This window comes from Oenanthe melanoleuca, chromosome 19 (assembly GCF_029582105.1).
Source record: "Oenanthe melanoleuca isolate GR-GAL-2019-014 chromosome 19, OMel1.0, whole genome shotgun sequence".
Classification (NCBI taxonomy): domain Eukaryota; kingdom Metazoa; phylum Chordata; class Aves; order Passeriformes; family Muscicapidae; genus Oenanthe; species Oenanthe melanoleuca.
In genome coordinates this window covers 3,147,033-3,161,128 of record NC_079352.1, presented here as the reverse complement: position 1 = coordinate 3,161,128, position 14,096 = coordinate 3,147,033, and the positions used below count along the sequence as shown (strand labels likewise).

The following is a 14,096-nucleotide window of genomic DNA, read 5'->3' as shown; positions in this document are numbered from 1 at the left end:
GTGGCCCCTCAGCGTTCTCCTCAGTGGGGGGTGCGCCTGAGGCGGCCGAGGACAGCGCTGAAGTGATGGCCGGGCTGAGTTTGGCCTCTCTGCCCCGGCTCCGGCGTGAGGGCAAGGGTGGGGCCAGGGGCCTGGGTCACCGTCCTCCCTGAGGGGACGACCTGACCGGGCCCCCGGAGCCCTGACGGGCCGGGTGCGGGGCCGGGAGGGCTCGGCGGGCTCCCGGGAAGGCTCGGCCGGGTCCCGTGAGGGCTCAGCGCTGTGGCCCCGCTCCTGCCCCGCTCTGAGGCGCCGGCGGCGGAGGCACCGCCGGGTTACCCGGGGTGAGGCACTCTTTGGCCGCCGGCGGAAGCACCCGAGCATCCAGGCCTGCGCACTGCGGCTTATAAGAGCCGCGGGGCGGTGCGGAGGGCTGGGCACTCGCAGCCGGCGCTGGCCGAGTGCGGATCTCTGTGGAGGAAGTGGTGGAGCGGCAGGAGCCCCGGGAGGCGCTGGCGGCCTGAGCGACCCCTCCGTCCGCACCCTCACCGCTTCCTCCCCTCTCGCGAGGGCTGCGGCGGCGACAGCGACAGCCACCCCCGGAGCCGTGGGCCGCGCCTCCCCCCGCCTCGCTGGATGCTCTGGGGTTCGGTCCCTGAGCGGGGCCGCGGTGCCGGCAGTCCCCGCTGTGGCGGGGCCATGGGGCCGGGCAGCGGCAGGGCACAGAGCCCCCTTCCCCACTGAGAAGGCCCCTCGTCCCGGCGCCGATGCCGCGCTGTCCCCTCACACCCAGCCCCTGAGATTCCCCCTCTTTCCCCTCCCCATGCCCGACGGAGCCCCTCGCCTCGGTGACGCCCTGCAGCAGCCCCGCCGGCCCGGGGGTCTGCGGCGGTATGAGAGGAGCTGCCCCCGCCGCCGGGGGCAGCCAGGACCGGGGCAGGCTCCCACCCCGCCGCCGGCTGCCGTGAGGCGGCTGTAGCTGGAGGAAGAACCCCTTTGTTTTCCCTCCGTCCTTCCCGGGGGCTTCATGCCCCGCTGAGGGATGATGGAGGTGGTGGGGGACTTTGAGTACAGCAAGAAGGACCTGATAGGACACGGAGCCTTTGCTGTGGTCTTCAAAGGTCGCCACCGCAAGGTAAACAGCGCAGCCGGAGCGGGGCTGGTTACACAACCCGGGGCCGGAGGAGCCCCTCGGGTGGGTGACAGCTGCGGTGGCGGTGGTGGGGTTTGTGTCCTCTGGGCAGTTTTGACGTGGTCTGGGTGTTCGGGGCGAAAAAAGATCCGAAGGGAGGTGCGGGCTGGGCTGAGGCCCGGGGCCCTGAGGCGGGACCCGGCCCCAGCATCCATAAACCCTTTATTTTTTCCCTTCCCTCAAGCCCACCGGCCTGCCCGCCGTCCTACCGCTCCTCCCCGCTGTTGGCAGCTCCCTGCCATAGCGGCGAGGGGAGCCTTGCAGCTGTAGGGGAGGCTGAGCCCTTTGTTTGTCGGGAGGGTCATGTTTATCTCACTGGATAACGAGGGATCTAATGGAAAATTGTCTCCTTTGGGATTGGCTGAAGATTTCTTAAATTCAGAGGTGTCTGGTTTCCTGGCATGACTTGCTCATCGCCCCGGATATTCATAGTTACGTTATGGTTTCTCGATGCTGTGAGTTTATTCTGGTGCCTAAAGAGCTTTGCTTTCCAGAAAACAGCCCTTCAGATAGATTTAGCATTTTGGAGGATTAAGGCAGCGCTCACGGCTTGGAGAGGCACGGTGCAGTGATTTTGGGGTTAAAAAAAAAAAAAAAAGGGAGAAAGGGAAACGGAAACTTTAAAGGCCAATGGAGGTGCTCCCACCTCACAAATAAATAGTTTATTTTTGGATAATATATAAATAGACAATATATGAAACAGAGAGGGTTTTGTGCAGTTTTCATCTTCAGAGTATGGAAAAACTGAAAATGAGAAGTCCTTAAAGACAGTAAAAGTAGCTTGATCATTGTGAGAGGTCTAAAAAAGCAAATACATAACACTGCTACCAAAAAATAAATGGGATATGATTACTTGTTGGTTTTTTGTTGGTTTTTTTTTTTTAATGCTTTTGAATCTCTTAAAATGCAGTGTAGCCAAAGCTGGATTTTAATAGCTGTCTAAGCTACTGTGGAGTGAAATAGTTCTTGATGGTGTCACGTGATGTAATAATAACTGGTGGGTAGAAAAGGGGTGATCTTGCCACTTTTTCTCAGTGTTTTCTTAGATAGTTCTTAGATGATAAAGTTAAAAAAAAAAAAAAGTAAACTGACAATACATTTTTTGTTCGTTTTCAGAAAACTGATTGGGAAGTAGCCATAAAGAGTATTAACAAAAAGAACTTGTCGAAGTCACAAATCCTACTTGGAAAAGAAATAAAAATCTTAAAGGTATGTTAATTTGCAGTGATTTTTAAAGCTGCTTTGCTTGAAAAGGAAAAGAGACTTCTGACCTAGTTCATTCCAGGTCATGGGTGTTATCACAGTAATTGCTCTTGTGCTGGTGCTTTGTTAAGGACCCAGAAATAAAAATACTATGAAAAACAGAAAAAACCCCATCTTTAGTTCTGGAAGTGTCTCAGAACAGGTTCTGAGCATGCTTTTGCTGCTAAAAGTAGCAAACTGTTGTGGAACCAATCTCTGTGCTTTGCTTATTGCACATGAGGAAGACTTTGTCCTTCAGGATGGCCAGTGTGGCACCTTTTCCCAGCAGATCATAGCTGAGGGTGAAGCATCACTCTCTGATCATCCTTCATCTTTTTTGCTTGAAGCTGCCTTGAAAGCTGAAATCAGTGAGCTGACTTTAATTCCTGAAGCAGCTGCCCACTTCTGCCTTGTGATAATTGCCTTAAAACAGGAGTGGAATGTGGCTCTAACAGGGGAAATGTAATGGAGCATCTTTCAGTTTTTCAGTGTTATTTTATGGAAACTTCTTTTTGGGAGGTTCATTTAGCATTCCCTGCTCTCTGAATTTCGCATCTCATTTCACACAGCTTTGCAGTAATACTGGCTGCTGCTTTCTTCCCATGTTTCTGAGCTTCTTGAGATACATCACTACTTCATATACTATTATATGCATATTATATTCTTATTTATTTATTATATACCAGAATTAGTGTTGGGTGTACTAGTGTGCTGCAAGTTCTTAACAAACAAAAGTTTTTTTGAGCAGCTACAAATAATTCATGAGCTGTCCCATGAGTTTTATTTAATGATATTTGGCTTGATTTTCTTTGTATTATAAAAGTAAGGTTGATTTGAACATGGTCTAGTTGGTTACTTCACTAAGCAAGAAATTGTGTAAGAGGAGAAAATTAAATCTTGTTAGCTTTCAGTGCTCATTAGAGGATCTTGTGCTCTGGTACTTTCTGTAACAAGTCATAGACATTAAGTTCTGGAACCAAATGTTTTAATGACCTCTCAAGATATTGCCTAACTTCCTTATCCTGTAAATATTGTCTAAACAGCTGGGATGTCCTCTGAATTCCATCTGATCATCTTAAAAAAAGTCTCTTTGATTATCAACAAATTCAATTAATAATAGTAGTAGTAATACTAATAACCTTTTTCCATAATACAAATATTTTGTTTTACAGGAACTTCAGCACGAGAACATTGTAGCTCTTTATGATGTCCAGGTAAAATATATTTTGATGCCTTTATTTTCATTAAAATTAATTTATGAAAATACAGTGAATATATATAATGCATGCCAAGTAGAAGATTTTGAATGGATTTATTCTGAATTTCTGAATAGTGAATCTGTTTTGCTGTTGTCATCAGTTTGGAATTCAGCAAAAACAAGTGTCAGCAAGAGCAGCATCTTGGGGATCCATGTGACAAAGAAATGTGGTGTTCAGCCCTGTGTCACAGTGAGGAGGAACTGAAGGAAGCAGAAAACCACAATCACATGTATCAGTTGCCTGTGTGTTCAGAAGGACAGGAACAGTGAAAAAAGCCAAGCAGACACTTGGATCTTTTCAATTAAATTTATTCATATTGTCTTCCTCTCTTTATTGCCAGGGTCCTGCCTGCTAAGGTGGAGTTACTCTGTAGCCTGTCTAGGGGACTGTATTCTGCTTAGGAAGTACATTTTTGTATCCTAAGGCCTGCCAGTGTTGAGCAGAGCTAAATAAGACATGAGGTAGTTCATGCAGCCATTTGTTCTGCTTGAATAAGAACTATACATTTATCTCCTGGGCTCAGTTCTGATTTTAAATACAGACTTACACTGATGAAAAAAATTTCCTGAGAAGCACCTTTGGGCCACTGCAAAGTCAAAGCAACACAAAAAAGAGATTATGACATTCAGTGTTTCCTGTCTTTACACATTCACATGCTAAAAGCTTTTAGTTTGTGAGGATGTGTATCTTTTGCTGTAGAAATCTGTGTTTGTGTGACATAAATTAGGTGGGCTCAGCTTTTCTAGGGCTGTAGGACTCCAGTGACTTCTGGTACAAAGCTATGATGTTCATGTAGCAACTGACTGTGCATCAAAATTTCTAGGTTCAATCTACAGACAATGTTTTTCCTGGATCTTGACTTCAAAGTTCTTCATTTTGAATGATGTTAGCTGTTCTGAGAGGGAAAGTATTGTCTGTTGTGCTTCTTGACAAGACCAGGTTTCCCTGAGTATTGCTAAGTGGAGATAATCTCTCAGCATTTTAAACCTAGTATGTCCAGACATCTCAAGAACAACTGGAATTGTTGACTGAGGGTGTTGGTGTGTGAGTAAGCAGCTGAATTTCAGATTTATCATTTGCAGTTGTTTATATGAGAAAGTTCCTTAGTCAGCTCTGCAGCTCAAAGTGGGGGTAGTGGACTAGTTAGGTATTTTGATGATTTAACATCTGAGCTTTGGAGGGACTCTTGTTCTTTTGATTTATGCACAAGGAAAGAGACTCCAGAGTCCTACAGGTGTCTGTGGTTTCTTTACCTAAAGGGTTTTTATAAACATAACTTTTAGGCTTTTCTGTTCTGCCCCAGGAAAGGGTGACAGGACTTCTTGAATGATCAGTGCTGCTCCATTTGAGAAAGGGGATGTTGCTGCTTGTCACCAGCTGTTGTGTTTGAATAAAATGAGCAGTTAAAGCAAAGAGAAAGGCAAACCTGTGTCCTATATTTTGCTATATTTCAAATACATTCACAGCAAACACAAAGCTTGGCAGCAGGATGCTGCTTCTGCAGAAGGAATTGCTCTGCAAAATATGGTACAAAGAGTGTGTCACTTGCACAAATCAGCTTTTCCCTTTCTGCTGTGTTTGTGAAGTGGCAGGCATCATTAGCTTCTGTGATTACATTAATTTATAACCCAGCAAGAATGAACACTATGCAAGGCATTCACATGTCTAGTAGGCTGTTACACCTACTAATTTTCTTTAGCATTTCATGTTCTAGCATATGCTGCCCTTTTTGTTTGCCAGGGTATTGTGAGCACAGTGATACAGTCCAGCAGATAAGACTTTAGGATTTCAAGCTATTTCTAAGTTTACAGAAGCTATTTTTTTTTCCTCAGTGCTGGAGCCAGTGGAGTCTGTGTCACAGTAGGAAGTTCTCAGTGTGAATGGGAGTCTGTTTTATTTTTGTAGTTCTGTTGGGCTGAAGCTTTTCTTAACCTTGGACAGATTGAAATAAGAAAATGCTCCTGTTTCAGATGCAGTTTGACAGATCATGGAGCTGAATAAGCCAAGAGCTGATTGTTGCTCTGAGTTTTCAGATAGAAAAGGTGGTATGCAATGAGAGTGGCAAAATTAAGTGAAAAAAAGTGTAAATTGATTGGGATCAAGGATAAATATTTTCACATCTCCTAATATTAAATTAATGGCAGTACTTTGAGACTAAAGCTGTATCCCTGCATAGCAATTTGGAATGTGTCTTTTGAGAATGAATATGCAGTTATTATTTTATATACTGCAAAAAGCTTCATTTGGATTGATTTTCAGAAAGTAAAATTCTTTCTCCCTCGTGTCTCTTCATTGGTGGTTGTGTTCCTGTTGCATGACCACTCACACAAGTCAGCATAATAAAGATAGATACACCATGAAGGTTTTAATTAAATCCAAGAAGAACTTGTGGGCCATTCTGCTGATTGTGCATGAACATTTTCAGACCTTCTCCTCTGCTGATCCTTCATCTCCTGTGAATACCATTTTGATATGTTATTAGTGTGTCTGGAGTTCAATTACTAGAAGTGCCCATTCATCTGGAGCCACACCCCAGTGAACTGGTGTGTGTTAATGGTGGCATAAAAATGTTTTGTTCTGCAGCCAGCAGGGTAATTGCCCTTGATTTCCGTGTGGTGGACGTGCAGCTCTGGCAGGTTTGAGCTGAGATAAGCATTTTATGTAAGCAGAGCACTCCACTGCTCTTGGTGCCACCTCACAGGGCTGGGGAGCTGCACACAGCAGGGTGTGGAGGCCATGGTGCTAAAGCTGAGGGAACTTGTAGAGATATTTCAATAAAACCCCTCTATCTGTGAGAGACAAATTTTTTTTCAGCCATAGGGTTCTGGAAAATAGCTCACCTCTAAAAGTGAAATTAATTTTTTGGTGAAATGCTTAAAAAAACTCAGATACAATAGATGGATACCAAGAGAGACATTTTTCACTTATCTTCTTGGGCAAGTGTTTGATTGTCTGTCATTCAAAAATAAAAAACTCCCAAATTTCTGAAATGTTTTAAGGATGCAGCTCTTTTCCTGTGGTGGTGTTGTGGGATGTTCATTCATTCTGTAAAGGAAAATCAATCTTGGATCCTGTTAATTGGGGAAGTGGAGCCACTGTTTCTCAAAAGCAAAAGGAGTCTAAAATAGCCTCTAAATTACCAGCATAATATACACTGAGATCCTTGGATAAAGTATTCCACTGAAGTATGAAGGTACCAGTAAGTTGTTTGGAATGTTCTATATTTAGGGCATGAATTTACAGTTTTGTGCAGTTCACGATCCCAGGCGTGTGCTGAGTAGAGCTAATCTCTTACACAGTGCCAGACAGTGCCTGTTTTAGCAAATAATTTAATTCAAAACCTCTCTAGAATGTTAGCCCTCAGAATGAAAGCCTGTAATGTATCTTGGAGATAACATTTTAGGAGAGTGAATTAATGTCCTCACTGTATGGAGTCTGAAGTTTGCTATTTGAACAGTAGTTTAGGGAGAACTAATTTCTAGAGTGTTATTGGAGAAACAGTATCTGGATAAAAATTGTTTCTTGTCTTAGCCTGTTGGTACAGAGCAGACAAAAAACCTGCAGCTGCTTCTGCTGGCCTTGGAAGCAGAGAGAGACAATGGGAATGGAGCCAGAGATCCTTCTGGGACCTGCAGCTCAGCTTTGCTTGTACACAGAGCCCAGGAGTTCTTACTGGGGTGCTGAGGGGAGGAACTGTTGTTCTAGCAGCAGGAATTAAATACCTCTGCTTTACCCAAGGACTCCAGTTGGTCTGGTACTATTGCATGTGTTTCTTGAGATATTTGCTCCAGGCATCCTGTGTGATGTCAGTCTCACAGCTTTCATTGCCTCCACACTCCCAGCAGAACAGGGCATGTCTCAATATCTTTATTTTTGTCCCCTCAGCTCCTTGCTTAAGGCCTTTGTGTTTATATCCATCCTCTGTGTCTGTGTGGAAATAATCATATGAGAACATGCTGTTCAGATAAAAAAGAAAATCCTGCCCTGTAGCAACTGTAAAGGTTTTGAAACACTACCTGGCAGCTGATGGCACTGAAAGGTTGGTTATGGCAGTGCAGGGATGCTGCCAGTGTAGATGTTGGAGGCTGGGGACAACCAGGATTAAAATTTGTTGTGGCCGACAGAACTAAAGAGTTTGAGTTACTACACAGGCCTTAGCTTACCTGCTGTGCCTGGATCCTGTAATTTGAATTTCAGAGCTGTTTTAGAAGAGTCATAACAGTCTTTTGCTTACCTGCTGTGCCTGGATGCTGTAATTTGAATTTCAGAACTGTTTCACACTATTTTTTGGGCACACAAGTGTGCTGAACCTTTGTGCTGAGAGCAGCTGTGCCTTTCCTTGGTGCTGGGCAGCAGAGCAGCCCCTGTCCCCACCTCCCATATATTGGTTAAACACAGCATTGCACATAACAGCAAATGGATGATCCAGTTCTTGAGGTTCATTTCTCCATGGATGATTGCTCTTTTATGTGAATAATTGGCAGCATGCACGCTGTATGAATCCTACAGGCACATGTCAAGTGACATTTTGTCTGAGATTTAACATTTTGTCAGAATTAACAAAATGTTCAGTCCTTGAGGTGGTAGAAGCTGAGCACAGAAGTTGCTGTTGTGTTGCACTCATAAAGTAAACCAAGAATGTCTGTAATAAATAGCATTTAAAAGATCTGGACCTGTCTTTTTTCACTATATCATTAGAATTTTTGCCAAATGTATTTAAAGAAAAAAAAAAAAAGTGTTCCTGGCCAAAAAATTACATCCATTATAGCACAAATGAACATAGCAGAAAATTAATCAGGTAACAGCAGTGCACAAGCTGTCAGGTTAACTCTCCTGCTTTGGGGACTCCCATCATGAACTGCAATGAAATAAAATCTACAGACTCAAAGGAGAAAGAGAGGAACTGTTTGCCACAGTTTCTGCTTTGGGAGCTCACTAAGCTCCTTGCAGACCTTCAGCTTGTTCTAAAGGAGGACATGTGAACCAAAATGAAATCTAGGGAATGTTTCTGCCAGTACTCCAGAGATCCAGCAACAGCTCTTGAGAGTAACCATGCATGTTTTGATTTCTTTTTCAATTAATGTTTTTTTTAAATGGCACTACTGTGCTAAGACTGTGATTCAAATTGGAACTTTGCATCCCTCAAGACACCTGGTGGAAGCCTTGGATTAAAACATAGCAAGTTTTGGCAAATAGGTTACCTCTTTAACCTCTTTCTCTTAGGTTTATCTGTTTACCTTTCAGGATTATAAATTGGTTTCCTGTTAACTGTTGCTTGCAAGCAAAACTTGGATTCTGAATAAAAAGGAGCAAAAGTAGATTTTTGTCAAGAAAACTTTGAGCTGCAAAAGCAGGGTTGTTGGATGAAACTGGCAATTGTTGCAACACAGCAGAGATTTGTTTTGCTTATTTATCTAGGTAGAAGTGTAGGTCAGAACAACTCCAGCTGCACTAATTTTGTAATTCTGTACATCAATGCAAATTGTTGGAAGCTTTGTTATCTGTTTCAAGAGGCAGTTTAAAATAACTTGCTAGATCAGCTTTATTCCTGAATGTTAGATCTGAAACATGCTGGTTTTCTAATCTTTCCATTTTGAGCACTTTGCTCTGCTTAGCAAGTCAACAGAAGTCACAAGTCTGGGGAATGTTGATAGGGAGATCTTTATTGTTCAGAAAAATAATTTAGAAGGGCAAAATGTGTGTCCAGAACTGACTTGTCTTTTCTGAATGTATTCCCAAAATGGAAATCACATTCCCAGTCAGGCTGGCTAAGAACTGTAAGGTAAAATTTGAGCAGCTCTGAAGGGTTGAACAAGTTCAGCTGTTTTGAACTAAAGCTTGTGTTGGTGGAATATTGAAAAGTGTTTGGTGTTATGAGTTCAAGTTGGGACAAGTTGTGGCTGGGGAGGTTGGTATCAGTTCTGTGCAAGCTATTACTTCCTCACTGTGAATTGGAGAGGACTTTTGAGTCTGGGAAAATGTCTTTGTGGAATCTCTAATCTGATTTACTAAAAAAGGATTTTCCAAGCTACATTAAGGAAACATACTCTGCTTCTTACTATGACTTTACTTGATTTGATTTGTTATTTTTCATCAAGAATATAAATTTTTAAAAAAACATGAGTAATTGCAGAAATGGCTTTCTAAACAGGTGAGGACTGGTACGACAGGGCAAATCATCAGCTCTGTGTTTCTGAAGGGAGCAGTTCATTTGAGAGGACTTTGTTTCCAAGGGAATGCAGCAAACATCCTCTTAGTTGTGTGATGAATAAATGTCTGTCATGAGCTGAGCATTACGCCCTGCCATAAGCTGCTGGTTTTGTGCAGTGGAGGCTCTGATGCTGTGGAACATCTTTGTGATTCATGGGATTGCAATGCTGGGGTGGAAATCCAGGAGCTGAGCTGTTTTCTTGTCACTGGAGAATGGACTTTCAGTGCTTCTTAGCTGGGCTGTTCTTTCCCACCTCACAGTTGTCCTTTAAATGACATGATCCTCAGTTGGCAGAATTTTCAATTTGATAAATTGGGACCTAAGAGCTGCTGTTTGGCATCTTTGGGATTCCTAAAAGCTTCAATCTTGGAAGGTGGTGTTGCAAAGGAACAATGCAGAAAGGAACAATTATATTTTCAGTAATTTGCAAAGCAAATACTGCTGGGTTTTTTTGCTTTGCTGTATGCACTGAGGTTTTGAGGTGTTTATAGGAATGTAAATTATGGTTCATGTTGGCCACAGCTATTGCAGGAACATTGAACAATTGGGAAATGTGATCTGCTGCTGCTTTAATATTCTGTATTGGTTGGAGTTTGTCTGCCATTCCCAACAGATTTGACTCATGCTCCTAGAAATTTGCTTTCTTTGAAGCTAATTTCTGAATGTAAACAAATCTGCAAAATGTGCTTGATGTTTTGGGCTGAAAAGAACCTCAAATGCATTTCTGTAACACAGACACAAGTGACTAAATGCTTCCCAAAAGTGAAACAGGCTAATACAGCCTAGAATTAACCTTAAACCTGCCAGCTCATCTTGAACTGTAATTATTACCATTATCTGCAGTTGTCTGTGATGGGTTGTGTCATCCTTGACCTCTGTGCTGTGTGTCATTCAGAGTTGTTGCTTTCTCTAGCCTGGGCCCATGGGCCCATTTTTGCTTTTATTTCTCTTTTTCAAGCTTTCAAAATAAGCTGTTCATGAGGCATTGACAATGGCACCCTGGTGGTCATTCTTGCCAGAGTGGTCAAATTGAAATCTGCTGAAGTTCCAGTGCAAGCACACAGAAAGGTGGCTGAGTTCACAGCATTCATTCTGCTGTGCAATGTCCCTTTTGACTTTCTTGTCACACTGTTTAGCAGAATTTAGTCAGACTGTCTGCAGTCCCACTTCCCACTGGGGCATGTGCCTGGCCTTGTCTGGTGCCATCTCACTTTTTCCCTTCAACTCTCTTAAAAAACATATTTTCCCTCAATCTGTCAGCCCTTGTTCAAGTTTATTTTTAAAGGGAAAGGGAGGTAACACACTGAGTAACTAAAAGCATCATCCTGTTTACTGTACACTTCCCTTAGTTTCCTTCCAGTTCTCTTTGTGTTCTTTCCTTTCAATCTTAATCAGCTCAGATGGATAAAAAATACTTTTACTTTATAAAAACTCTCAGAATCTTCAAATTTGTAGGCCCAAAAGAACTCTTTTATGCAGGAGACTCTGGAAAACAGTGTTGATCATTAGCACAGACAGGTCAGGCCTTTTTTCCCTTACAGAATAAATATTTGGAAAAAGGATGAATGTTTCTGTTACAGTTGGGTTTAAGCACAAATTTATTCTTTTAACTGGATTTGTGGAATGTGTAGATAATTTACAGTAGAAGTTAGGCAATCTGTCTTTCAGGAACTTTTCCCCAATTACAAGAGAGGGAATTCAGGTTGCAGATGGGTCATGGGAGGTCAGTGCTGTGGAAAATCTGAGGAGGATGGACACAGCTCCCAGCTCTGCCTGAGGAACATGGCAGGGATGTGCTTCTGCCAAGGGACACTCAGGGAAACATTTTATGGAAGTATTGCCTGGTGGTTTTATGTTTTTGCATATGAAAATATTTTGGCGAAATGTAAAATATCTCATAGTAGAGAATCTACACTTCCTCTATGCTCTGAAACAGTGACTTTGGTTAATGCAGGTAAAGATTTTGTCTTCTCACATCCTTAAATCAGTTTTCTTCTCCTCTTTTAGGAAATGCCCAATTCTGTCTTCTTGGTCATGGAGGTATGTGTTAACATGTATGTTTCTGGTTGATTTTAAAGATTTTTACACAAAACTATTCCTTTGAACAGCTGCAAACCAACCATGGCTTGCTAAAACAAACAACTTTGAAAAGTAAATTATGAATTTCTTATACCCCACTCAATTTATCAGCAGTTTGTTTCATAAATTATTCAGTTTCATGTTAGGATACTGCAAGTATTGATGAAGTGTGACACCTCAAATTATTAATTACAAATAATTAATAAAACAATTTGAAGGCAGACAGCTGGAATGGATCTAATTTTCATTAAAAGATTACAAAGTAGAAATGATGTAGCAGGTGTTTTAGTGCTTGTATTTTGAATAAAACCCTTTGTTTTTAACAGTACTGCAATGGTGGGGACCTGGCAGATTACTTACAAGGTAAGTTATTACTGTATTTTCCTATTAGTTTTCTTTACATGTTTATATTCTGTATTCCTGACATCCATTGGTGTTTCTCTGAGATTTTTTTGCTTGTGCTTTAAATATGGGTGAATGAGGGTGGATGTGATAATACACAGACAGAAAATGGGGTTTTTTGTTTTTTTTGGTTTTTTTTGTCACAACTGAATGTAACATTCCCATATTTGACAATGAGGGAAAAGCTGTAGTTTACCATAAGTAGCATGCTGAAAAAGGTGTGGGTTTCTATTTCTAAAACTGCATTTTGGGGGCTGTTCCCAGTGTTTTGATTCCACCTGTTTTACTTTTCTGAGATGTGAATTTAAAAACACTGATTTACTTATAAAATAATGCTCTGAAGAAAGAGGCAGTTGCTGGCTTAGAAGAGATTTTCCATGGCTCTGCCCAAAGTGAGGACAGAATTTATAAATCATGACAAATGGATTCTTAGTCCAACCAAAATTTTGAGCAGAGATGTTAATCTTCATATTTTTCATGATAAAAATGTTCTACTTGCCCTTGTATGTCAGCCTGTTGAAGGAATCTTTTTTGTGCACAGCTATTGTTATGGTAACTGTGTGTATTAAAAGCCTAATTCACTTGCCATTAAAACCTTTGGAAAGACTCAGTGAAATCCAGCTCCTGTGTTCAGTGCTTTTTCAGGCTGCAGAATGAGATAATACCTTCAGAAAAGACTTTCAAAAGTGCATCTCATTTTTTTTCCTTTCAAAATAAGTTTTATCATGGATGAAATTTCTGAGCAGAGTGGTTCTCAGCATTTCCATCACCATTTGTTTAAAGAACAAATTTTATGGCTTCAGCTTTTAACATGATTTTTAGAAGTTCTTTTATTTTCTTGCCTCCTTTGCCTTTTTAGCCAATTTAGGATTTAATGGCGATTTAGAAGTTTTACAATTGTGATGCTACCAAGTTGAATAAACTACTGGAAAAACATAATTCAGAGTTCTGTAGCTGCTTTAAAACTATGATGATGAGAATATTTACAATTTGTAGAAAACCACTGGAGACTGGATCACTCTGAGTGCAATCCACGATGATTTGATTATAATTCACTCTATTTTTCACTGTGAAGTTTATTGCTTTTACCTAAAGCTGTTGATACTTATTCCCTCCCTGCTGCTGTGTGTGTCACTGGCAGCTAAGGGGACTCTGAGTGAGGACACCATCCGAGTGTTCCTGCAGCAGATTGCAGCAGCCATGCGCATCCTGCACAGCAAAGGCATCATCCACAGGGACCTGAAACCCCAGAACATCCTGCTGTCCTATGCCAGCCGCAGGAAATCCAGCCTCAGCGGCATCCGCATCAAAATAGGTACATTCCCCTCCTTGGGGGGAATCTGCACTCTGGGCTTCTTCCCCTCCTCAGAAACAGCTCTCTAGTTCAAGTACTGGATGTGGAGTGTGTTGGGTTGATGCAAATCAGACAGCAAGTCAAGAATGATGAGCTTCGTGCTGTGCTGCAGGATAAAAAAAGATGGAATCATAAAGGCCTTTTTGATTAAATCTGCAGGACAAATCTATTTAGCTGATGTTTCTAGTATTAAGCTATTTTAATTAGGCATAAATCCAACTTTTGAAACTTGAGTAGCCTTTAACCCATTTCAAAACTCAATTGCAGTTCCAGCTGTTTTCTTTTTTAGTGGTAGATCCTCCCAAGGTTTATTTGAGAGGTTTACAAATGAAGGTTATGATCTATTTTTGGCATGGCAGAAGGGAGGTTTGGCCTTGT

The 14,096-nt window shown here is 42.1% G+C and overlaps 1 protein-coding gene across 1 annotated transcript in view; it reads left to right on the top strand.

The window, feature by feature from the left end:
- The first annotated feature begins 1,021 nt into the window (after nucleotides 1-1,021).
- The window catches only part of ULK2 (unc-51 like autophagy activating kinase 2), a 35,454-nt gene continuing 22,379 nt past the window's right edge, over nucleotides 1,022-14,096 (top strand). Inside the window, exons 1-6 of the mRNA XM_056506515.1 lie at nucleotides 1,022-1,114; nucleotides 2,288-2,380; nucleotides 3,586-3,627; nucleotides 11,891-11,923; nucleotides 12,289-12,325; nucleotides 13,506-13,679. Coding sequence (XP_056362490.1) covers nucleotides 1,022-1,114; nucleotides 2,288-2,380; nucleotides 3,586-3,627; nucleotides 11,891-11,923; nucleotides 12,289-12,325; nucleotides 13,506-13,679 — 472 coding nt within the window. The remainder of the gene's footprint in view (nucleotides 1,115-2,287; nucleotides 2,381-3,585; nucleotides 3,628-11,890; nucleotides 11,924-12,288; nucleotides 12,326-13,505; nucleotides 13,680-14,096) is intronic.